The 11313-nt window shown below is 36.2% G+C and overlaps 1 protein-coding gene and 1 pseudogene across 2 annotated transcripts in view; one reads left to right on the forward strand and one right to left on the reverse strand.

Moving 5' to 3' along the window:
* Nucleotides 1–6424: 6424 nt before the first annotated feature.
* LOC107690047 (spermatogenesis-associated serine-rich protein 1-like) lies at nt 6425–9471 on the reverse strand (annotated as a pseudogene).
* A 1262-nt stretch (nt 9472–10733) lies between these two features.
* LOC107690040 (protein cornichon homolog 3-like) overlaps nt 10734–11313 on the forward strand; it is a 23279-nt gene continuing 22699 nt past the window's right edge. For both annotated transcript variants that reach the window (XM_016488269.1, XM_016488270.1), the window contains exon 1: nt 10734–10953. In XM_016488269.1, the coding sequence (XP_016343755.1) occupies nt 10876–10953 (78 nt within the window). In that variant the 5' untranslated portion in view covers nt 10734–10875. The remainder of the gene's footprint in view (nt 10954–11313) is intronic.

Raw genomic sequence — 11313 nt, forward strand, 5'->3', positions numbered from 1 at the left:
GTGGTCAAAGTCCATCCCAGACCACCTTCAAATGTATTTTCATTCATCCAAGCATTATCACAATGCACACTGCGTCAATGTGACCGAGTGCAACAGTGATTCACTCACTGAAAACACTCAAAAACCTCTAACATACTCAATTCAACTTCTTTTACTTTTCAAGAAATGACTGCATTTTATCACTTCTGTATAGTATTGATTATCAGTGCATTTCCATCAAGGTGAACTTGCAGCATGTCTAAGGACTCTAGTTAATAGTCTACAGTTGGCTGTATATTCAGAAGGCTGGCTGCTGGCTTCACTAACCACTAAAGCTAAATTAAAAAGCACAGGCCATAAGTGAATGCAGGGGAATGGAGCCAAATAACAAAAGACACGAACAGTGGACAGCAACGGAGAAGAGGAGGCATTGCGGGCTGAAGATAAAGTGCTGATCCAGCAGACAGTGTCCTACACAGATTGACTCATGCGATGGACAAATTAGAGCAGTGCCCAGACACATGGTGCAGCTCCAGCAGGGTTTGACTTTGCAAGAACTGTGACGCATTTGATTTAAACACTCACTCAAAGAAATTGGAATTAAGATTCTGATCTTCTGAAAGGCCTCTTCTTACATATATGGGTCAGTGTGGAACACAAAAGGAGATTTCGCAGAATGTCTAATTCTGAGAAATAAAGTCAGAATTATGATAAACAATTCTGAGAACAAACTCTCAGTTGGGAGAAAAACAAATCTGAATTGTTGGAAGAAAAAAAAATTACCTTTTTTATTGCATGGCAGAGAAATTGCAGAGTTTATATCTCACAGTTCTGAATTTTTTATCTGAATTGTGAGTTTTGAAAAGTCAGAATTGCGAGAAACAAAGTCTAAATTGTGAGTTAAAATGTCACAATTACCTTTTTTATTTATTTATTTATTTATTTAAATCGTGGTGGGGGAAAAACTTCTATATCTTAGACATTCTGCAAGTTGACTAACATTTTGTGTTCCGCAAGAAAGAATGCCAAAAGGGTTTAGAGAATGATATGCGTGAAGTAAATGATGAACGAATTTTCTTAATATCTTATTCGACTTTGCTTAAATGCATCTTGTTTTAAGGATGTTTCAATAGATTCTGATTCTCAAATGCAAACAGAAAATGAACAGTGTCATCTAGTGGTTACATCTATAAAAACAACTTTCACTTGTGATGTCTTACAGAAATGTACCATGATCTCCACAGTCTCCACTGATCAAATCAATGTACAAACAGAGAATAAAAACAGCTGTCAGGTTGACATGTTAATTTATGACCTGTTTAAAAATGCCTGAACAAATACTAAAATGCATTAGAATTTGCACTGACCTCACTCACGTGTGAATAAATTAAGCTTATGACTTCTGGTGACCCATGCTAATGACAATTTCCCAACTAAATTAGATTTAAAATTTGGAAAAGCTTTCATTAATATTTCATGAACAGGACAGGAGACCACCATTATGCCGTACTACATTTCCTTGGCTTCATTTAATCCTTACAATAGCCTTGTTTAGACAGTGCTGATAGTTAATCAGGAGGCACTCTACTTAAAATTGTCAGTATACAGCAGTACCACTGTCAGAAACAAATCCTTACAGAATGCTGTGTAGGGAGTTTCTCTAATGGTGAAGGATCAATGAGCGATCATGAGTAAATCAATACACTCTGAGGCCCTGCAACCAATGAAAAAGTGAACTCTACGTCTGTGATTTGGAACAGAAATCACCTCATTTCAACAAACAGCCAATCAGATCTCTAAATTAGTCTTTAAAGATGCATTAAAGGGTGAATATATAAAGAAATACATGTATTGGTGGCAATTACACCAACTGCAAATTAATGTCTCCACTGTATGCTTCTCGTTGCATTTAAAAAAGAAACTTCGGCTTGAGAAACATTCAATTGCTCCTCTCGTATTCTGAATGCTTTTAGTCCAAAAGAGGACGTCAAATTAGTATGCTATAAGTGATGCAAGATCTCTGATGCGCTCTGTGCACTTTTGTGCCAGGGATTTGTCTTCCCCTTTTCGACAAAAATGCGCTCAAAAGGTGATCTGTAGAGTTTAGAAACTCTCAAAGGAGCTTGTCACCGGCTTTAAAGATTGTCACAACGTTAAAAGTGTTACTAGGAGGAAAGCCATTGTGTAGAGTCATGAGACTCTAGTCCGTCAGAAAAAAAAATAATAATTTCATCACATAATATCAAAAAGTCAGTTTGAACATTAATGGGCAAAAAATTAGTGTAATGGGCTTCACCAATGACATTCTTGATCTACCCTCAATTCAACTTTCTTAAGACGAGACAAAATGGTAAACAAATATCTAGAGAAATGAACATGTTATTGCCTTCAAATGGCTTCAAATGGCCTACAAAGGGGCACAAATGGTCACTCTTGTTGTTTTTAACCACTGTGCTCTGGCATCTTGTTACCAAAGAAATTGCATACTGACTTGTTCATGCATACTAAATTGGGTTACCCTGAAGGCCCAGATCTGGTGCTCAAATGCTCAAATTTCTACAAAACAACACTTATCTTAAAAGAGCCGTTTTCCACTTTCTGAGTACAGGAACTAGAACTCTGGAAACGGCGCCCTCTGGTGACTGGGGTGTGAATACAGAGGGGGAAAAATCTAAGCAACACCCAGAGTATACCTGACTGCAGCCTATAGAACAGGGATGGGGTAACACATGGGTGCGGGGCTATGTCGACCTGCTCCATAACAACTTTAATTGACACATTTTGTGCAGAAGCGACTATATGGACCAATGAACAAATGTTTTAGTTGTGCAGTTTCACAAAGCCTATACGATGCACAAGAGATAAAAATAAAATCTCGCAATGTTCCTGACAATATTAACTAAATGTGAGCTCTGGTATTTTTTGGCTCAAACAGCCTATGAGGATCGGTTTTTAACAAACATTTATTGGTTGATTATCCTCAGCAGTTTGGTCAGAAAATAAATGTATTTAGTACATGATTCATGAAATGCTGATTCCTTATTTATCAAAGGGGATATATAAAAAGTATATCAATAACCTATCATTTTGATATAAGTAACAAGAAAAAAAAACATACATATACTACAGCTTATTGGACTGGTCCAGTTCATAAGCATTTAGTTTCATAAACTCAAATCAAATCAAATTAAAATGCATTTATAAAGCACAAATAAAAACAACACTAGTTGACCATTGTGCTGTACAATAAGACAAAGGATAAATATCTAAAAAGAGACAAAAGAGAATAAAAAAGACCGCAAAGCAATGATATAGGGAGTTTACATCAAAAAACACCAATCAGAAAATTCAACTTTAAAAATCAAAAACAGTTGTAAGCCTGTGAGTTAAAAGTAAGTTTTTAGCTTAGATTTAAATTCAGACTCTGTGGATATTAAGCTTATGGTTAGAGGGAGACTATTCCACAATTTTGGACCGACGATAGAAAAGACTTGGTCACCCCTCGACTTAAGTCTAGACCTCGGAACCACCAGCAGTCATTGTTGAGATGACCTTAATGATCTAGCAGAGTTATTTAGATTCAAAAGATCCGAAAGATATTTTGGAGCTAATCCATTCAGAGCTTTAAAAACAAAAAGCAGAATTTTGAAACCAATCCTATAACAAATCGGCAGCCAGTGCAAAGAGTGTAATATTGGGGAACTATGATCAAATTTCCGAGTGCCAGTCAAAAGTCTGGCGGCTGCATTTTGAACCATATGTCTGGTGCAGTTACATGAGATAGGGGGAGAGTAGGGACGGTTGCAACACTTTTTGTATTTCGTTTAGTTTCTCAGAGACTGTGTGTATTAGAAATCTAAAATTTTAATACAATAAAGCTACATCTGTCAGCTACTCACCCCACATTGCTGTAAAATGTGTTCCTTCATATAATAATTATGTACAATTTATACTTGAATAGGCAAAGTCAAATGTTGCAACTGACCCCACAACAGGGGACGGTTGCAACAGTCCACAGGGGCAGTTGCAACATTCATTAAAATGCAATTAAAATCAGTTTCTTTATTTTATTAATGCAGACGGGGTCTTCAACAAGTTAAATTGGCTGTATAGTAACAACCATGTTTTGGTTAATTATTACAATACAATACAAAATATTAATTTAATCAAAATCAAGACACTAAAATGTAATAATAGCCTACTTCTGTTAACTTCTGTGAAAACTTGCTGAACTGGTGCCAGTTGCAACATAGCCACTATGTTAAGACTGTGTCTTAAGAACTAGTTTGACCAACTAGCAGTTAACTTAGTGGTAATCAGCCTTACTTTTCAAATTAGACAAATCTACCATTTTATGTAACTGACTTTACAAGTGTGTGTGTGTGTGTGTGTGTGTGTGTGTGTGTGTGTGGGTGTGTGTGTGTGTGTGTGTGTGATGTAACAAAGAGAGGGTGACAGTGAAGGAAATTACTCCACCTTAGACTCGAACTGATTTTACTTAAATAAAAAAGGAGAGATAGGCTTTGATTGAAAAGGGTTCTTTATTAATCCATAACATTACAATTTTGTAATGTTATGGCAAGCTTTTACATCAATGTTGTAGTAAGGTACAGGATGTTGGAACGGTAGCAACAACATGTTGCAACTGTCCCTACACTGACAGCTGTGATAAAACTTGGTATATTAGCTTGACACAATATCTTTGGCACATGCCAGCTATGCCTATTAGAAGCTAAGAAAACAGATTAAAATAATATGACTTTACAATGTTTCACGCAAACAACGTAGACAGTATGACAAAAAAATCTGATCATTAAAAAAACCTTTTGGTTACACTTTATTTTTAGGTGTCCTTGTTACAGTGTAATTGTACAGTTAAGTACTGGGTAATATTAATTAACTACATGTACCTACTATATGGTTAGGATTAGGGTTTGGCGTAGGGTTACTTGCATGTAATTATGCATATTTAATTGTTATTATAATAGTAAGTACATGTAACATGTGTAACAAGGACACCTTAAAATAAAGTGCTACCAAACTTTTTTACCATAAAAATTATTTATTTTTTTGTAGAAGGAATAGTCACATGTGGCTGATTTCTTCCAGGAAGGATGCGGGATAATTGAGCATGTGCAGTATGAATATCATTATTGTAGCTCATTCCTGATTGAAGAAATAAGCCACGTTGCACCTGCCCCTCTTGCAACCATGCCCACTCTCCCCCTAAATTACAATAAATTATATTTTCATTTTGAGAAACTTTTACTCCACTATATTCCAAAACATAATATTTGACTTTTTATGTAACTACATTTTAGGGGGAAAAAATCAGCCTTGTGCCTTGTTATGAGTCAGGAGCCGAGAGTAAATTGAATTAGTGAAAAAGACCTGATAGTGATATTCGATTTATGGATGGAACAAATGTTAAAGGACAAGTCTGCCGATTTTTACCTAGTTTTGTGGAGTTACAATGTCGGTAGTACAGTATGTAAATGAGCAATGTGTTCTCTTTCTCCATATGTTGCAGTCAGAGCTTCTCAGATCAAGTTCGTCAGATGACACAAAAATGTTTTAAAATCTCAAGGGCTTTTGTTAAATATACAGATCATACTCCTGCACTTCTGTATCCCTGTCCCCGGACAGTCGGATTGAGCAGTTGTGAAGTGTGCTGTGTGAGGTCAGAGAAAGTATAGATGCATACAAATGCCAACATACAGGCAGTACAGTGTTGATAACTCATGGGTATTATTCATCTGTCCTTTGAATGAATCATATGGACAAAGAATATGCAGCAAAACTACCCTAGATAAAAACACAACAGATGGTTCACCACAGAAATTCTTACAAAAGCAAATAAACCCAATATAAAAAAATTCTTTAAAGTGCTTTCAAGCAAGTTGAGTTTGATCCTCGTTTTATGAAATTACAGTTTATGAACAGTTATTTTGCTATTAGATTACATGGTTCAGTGCAACTTACTGGGTATGAATGATACAGTATGGGGAATTTAGATTGTGATGAAACAAGAAGAGTGAAAGAGATTCTGTTCCTCTTCTATTAACAATTATAAACATCTTCCCTACACAATCATACTTAACTGTTCCCTATTCTGTTCTGCAATTACATTTTGGCACAGTGAAAAGACATGCATTTGTCTTTGTCAAGGAATTAAGGAAAATCTATTTGACGGACCTCCAACTAATAAGGCAAAGAAATTAATCATTTAATCATTAACAATCAATTAGTCAAATCATTTTCACTGTCTGAAGCCCATAACATTTTGTCCTGATTCAACCCTTTCCAATGTGAAGTTCTGGAGCTAAACCATAAATATCTACATATTGTAAAATATACTCAATGGAAAACCATAAGGTAGTGTTGAAGGGAAAAAAAGCATTTTATTTAATGCTAAATATTTAAGCATGGTTTGACACCTTCCAAATTAGGTGTCCAGAAAAACTGTCCTGTCATAGATGTCTGGTGCTGGTCTCCAGCTGCTCAGCCTCTTGACTTCAAGAATGTCCTCCTCTCGAGCAAGACTTTTATGGTTCTCTGCATACGGTGGACTGTAAATATATACAGTACATACACCTTAAGAAATTCCAAAGATATTTCATATCAGCCATGAATTTGTATGGTGCAGGCCACCATAATATTATTTATTTTACCTACCTGATGTCTTTTGTTGGGGGTTTTAGGTGAATAAACGGTTTAAATGTGGCAAAAGGCCTGGACCTGACGTAATGTACAAGTAAATATGTCAGAAAAATTATCTGTCTGTGCTCTTATTTTGAAGTTTTGTCTCCTCGCTCTTGTCTTGCGGATGTTTCTGGTTAATTAGTCTTGTTAAATCATTCGGTTCTTGTGTATTTATAGCCTTTGTTTTTTCCTTTTCTTTGGACATCTTCCAATTGCCCTACAGTGTGCTGTGAAAGTCCAAATTGTTGGCTGTGTGTATATTCAGTTTCAATGGGGAGATTTGAAACATTGTACTTTGATATATCCTTTCACTGAAAGTTGAACAAAGGGTTTTTTTGTTCATTAATTTGCAATAAAACATGGCTACAGTCCCATCCTTTTGATCTATCTTACTGCATCTGCAGTAAGCATGTTGGTCCTTACCCAAAAGTGGCTGTGCGCAGTGATGATTCATATTTTTGGAAAGTCAGAGCTGTACTCAGGGACTAGAAATGGTCTGACCTTTGTTGAAGGGTAGATGCTGCATTTGTCTGTGGCTGAAAAAACAAGAAGATATGGTTTATTAAAGTTCTGAACATCTCTCAGACTACAAATGTTTCGAACTATGTACTGTATATAAGAAAAAATGCTAAATTACCCATGACCTAAAACAACTTGGGGTGCACTGACTACACATTACTAAATGCAATTTCTCTTTATATGAATAGTTAAGAACAATAGCAGCAAGTAACGTTATTAGCATTGATAAACTAGCTCTTACCCTGCTTTTTCCTCCCTATGGATGATTCCAGGGAATTTTCTGAAATGCATCTCATGCTTCTTGTATAAATAATGCCATCCTTAAAACATCTCTTTCCAGTGTGATAGGTCTTGGGCTGTCCAAAGTTTTGATAAAAGCTCTACTGAGATACGGACACCCTATTAGCCTCTAAATGGACATGCCAATAAATATAAAAGATTCTGAAAAACGTCTTAGATGTTACAGCCTTAGGGATTACTCTAACGAAGTCATAGGAAAGTTTTCATGTACAGCTGCCACTAGAGATTCTTTTATTAATACTTTGCTGATCAAAGCCTGACTCACATGGGAAGGATCTCATCAGTTTCCTTTCATTGGGAGACTTTATATCTTTGATGTGCGGAAATGGGGCATCACTGTATCGAGTTTCAGGTATCCAGCGCAAAAGGGATTTCCAGTCAAGGTCACATCTAAAACCATTCATATCATATTAATATAGTGTAGAGAAGGGGTGTCCAAACTTGGTCCTGGAGGGTCACTGTCCTGCAGAGTTTAGCTCCAACCCTAATTAAACATACCCGAATCAGCAAATCAAGGTCTTACACTAAAAAATGCTGGGTTAAATACAACCCAGTGCTGGGTAAAATAGGGACAAACACAGCCATTGTGTTGTTTTGACCCAGCGGTTGGGTTACTACCCAGAAAGTTGGGTTAAACATTTAACCCAACCACTGGGTCAAAACAACCCAATGGCTGGGTTTGTCCCTATTTTACCCAGCACTGGGTTGTATTTAACCCAGCATTTTTTAGAGTGTACTAGGTATATTACTAGAAACTTCCAGGCAGGTGTGTTGAGGCAAGTTGGAGCTAAACTCTGCAGGACAGTGGCCCTCCAGACCAGGACCGAGTTTCGACACCCTTGGTGTAGAAAAAAAATCCTCTGCATAAAATCATATGAATAGGATACACATACGTTTTATGTTTGACTTGAGTATTTGAAATATTGACAGTGGCTAGAGACAGAGCACAAGTCTCATCATTCACTGTAATGTGTTGTAACATCAGAGCTTTAAAATTAAGACTCAAGAGTCTCTCATTTGTCCCACTCAAAAATGCTGTTCGCTTTATGATTCAAGTTATGCAATAAAACTTTGACACTTTGCTTCTACTGCTCCAAACACTAAAGGAAAAATTGAAAAGCTGTCATTCACAAGTAACTTCAACTGCAGCTGAGTCAATTTTTTTAATACTTTAGGGGAGAGAAACTGATTCATGAAATAGTTACTCAGTGAGAACAGGTTCAACGTGTCTAATGTGAGGCTTGAAGTCCTGTAGTTTTCCAAAACTCCAGAATGAGTCACCGAAGTCTGGGTGTTTCTTCGTATGACCGTGACATTTCACTGTAAGTGATGAAAAAAAAAACTTCAAGGGAATGATCTGTTGTCCAGCATTTTTTGAACTTAGTAAATAGGCCTATATTGCATTTGTAACTAAATAAGTATTTCTATGAAAAGGATACAAAAGATTTTCACAAATAGAGCTAATTTAAAGCTAATTAACTTAATTATTTACACAAATAACAAAATAATTATATTATTTGATAATATTGATATTGCTCATATTCATGTGATTTCAATATGTCTGCTACCACTGCGTCCTGCTTCTCATAAAATAAATCAGCTGTAGGCTAGCCTGGACTACTGGACACGCAGTCTTAACTTCGTGTGAGTGTAGCTACATGATTTTAACTTTTTTTTCCTCCTCTAAAACACTATTCACTTCGTGAGGGGTAAAACTTTTTGAGGAATAAATGACTAAATTCGTTAATGTAACCCTCTACCGCACGCATTATGATAGACCTATAGAAAAAAATATTTGAATCTTTTTCTTTTCTAAGAATGGCTTAACTTGAAGTGCTGTAAAAAAAAATTTGAGTATGTTGCCATATGGCTACACCATGCGGTAGAGGGTTTAAGTGTTATTTCATGCGATTGTGAGCAAGTGTTGCAATGAGACTCATTTTTTAAATGTTTTCGCCTACTTGCGCTCATCGCAACGCGACTAGGCTACTATAAATATTTTGTAGTAAATAAAATATCAATTTTAGGATGTAGCTTATATATGGACCAAATATATTCTGGAAACCTTACCTCCTGTCCCTTATGTAGAGATGATCCGTTAATAGGGAGTGATGGTCTTGGTACAGAGAGTTAAAGGCTTTAGACGAAACTATTGTAATAATCCGTTGCTGGGCGAACATAAACAAAACTGACAATATCCTATAGAGTCTGATACAAATGCACTATAAATTGATCGTATAGCCTATATATTTGTTTAATTATTCACTTAGGCCTACTTACTCATATTCATCATTTATTCATATGGTAATTCTGTCGGTCTATTTGTTACGTTACAAAAATTAATATAAAATCTGAATTTTAACTGACTTTAGCGTGTCGAAACGCAAGATGGCGCGAGAAGGTAATTTAACCTTACAAGGATAAATATATATATATATATACACTGTAAAATTATCAGAGCCAGAGCGATGTTTCTGAACTCAGCGCAGATGAAATATGGAAAGGGGCCTGTCAGGATGAGGGCTGACTTTGATATTAACTAATTTTATAAATATATTAGTTATTTATAGCTGTGAAAACTTATAAAAGAGGAATATTTTTAAAATGATCCTCTTTTCTTTTTGTCAGGACATAGCTAGATGTGATTTCTTAAAACATAGACCATTGGCCATTTATTTCTGTTTATAATGCAATCTATATGAAATACGTGAGTTATGGTTTGAGCACAACTGGTTTTAGGGGTAGTGAGTGATAATGTAATATTGTGATTAAATGAAATGGTACATTTGTATTTAATTTCATCTAACTAAATTTCAAAGTGTAAATGTCGCTGTTTATGACAGGTAATGTTGTGGGACATGCTTTGACCCAGTGTCTGATTTGAGAGAGCCACAGAGAGAGAGAGAGAGCTCTTTAAATCCACCTGTTAGATGCATTTATTCTTGCGCCTTCTGTTTGAGAAGGTGAACTGATCGCCAGGACCGTGTGTTAGTGCATTAACTCAAAGTTCTGTATTTCCAAAGTCGTCACCGCGCATAGTCTCCATCTTTAATGGACTATCACTGCCGACGACACCATACGGGACAATGTTAATGAATCATGAGTCCACAAATGCCTTGATCTCGCAGGGACTTCTCAACAGTGCTGCAACTCGCGCAAAATCGACACACCACTGGACTTTTTTTTATTGATTCGTGAATATGGCAAAGCGACTGCACTGAACTGGAGCAACACATTGTTGCAAATATTTTGATGAAGAACACGATGCTCTCCCTCTCGCGTGCCCCGTAACTGCTTCCATTCATTCATTCAGTCCAGTTTGGCTCGAGCACAGTCTTCTCTCTTGGAGATTTTCCTTCCAGTTTCCTCTCAATTATGTTCACTTTCGCTGCCTTTTGCTATATGCTTTCCCTTGTCCTCTGTGCTTCTCTCATCTTCTTCGCGATCTGGCATGTAAGTGTTTGCATCTTTGACGTGCTTTGTGAAAATATACTGCTGCAGGATGGCATGCTTGTGTTAGAGCAGAGGTTGCTGCATCAGATCAAACTGTTCATCACCAGATCAAAGCCTGCTTGATATTATGAATGTCTCTGGCATGTCTTACATCTCCAAACTAAGTCACTGATTATCATTTGAGTGTAAATCCTATGAAAGCACATTTCATGCTTTTAAGATCCCTCCACAAAGACACTGGCAAAGCATCTACTATTATATAATATTTGATTTATTTATTGTCAGCAAAAGTTTTGGGTTAGTAATATATATATATATATATATATATATATATATATATTTTTTTTTTTTTTTTTTTTT

The sequence above is a fragment of the Sinocyclocheilus anshuiensis genome, unplaced genomic scaffold, assembly GCF_001515605.1.
Source record: "Sinocyclocheilus anshuiensis isolate Anshui unplaced genomic scaffold, SAMN03320099.WGS_v1.1 scaffold1733, whole genome shotgun sequence".
NCBI lineage: Eukaryota > Metazoa > Chordata > Actinopteri > Cypriniformes > Cyprinidae > Sinocyclocheilus > Sinocyclocheilus anshuiensis.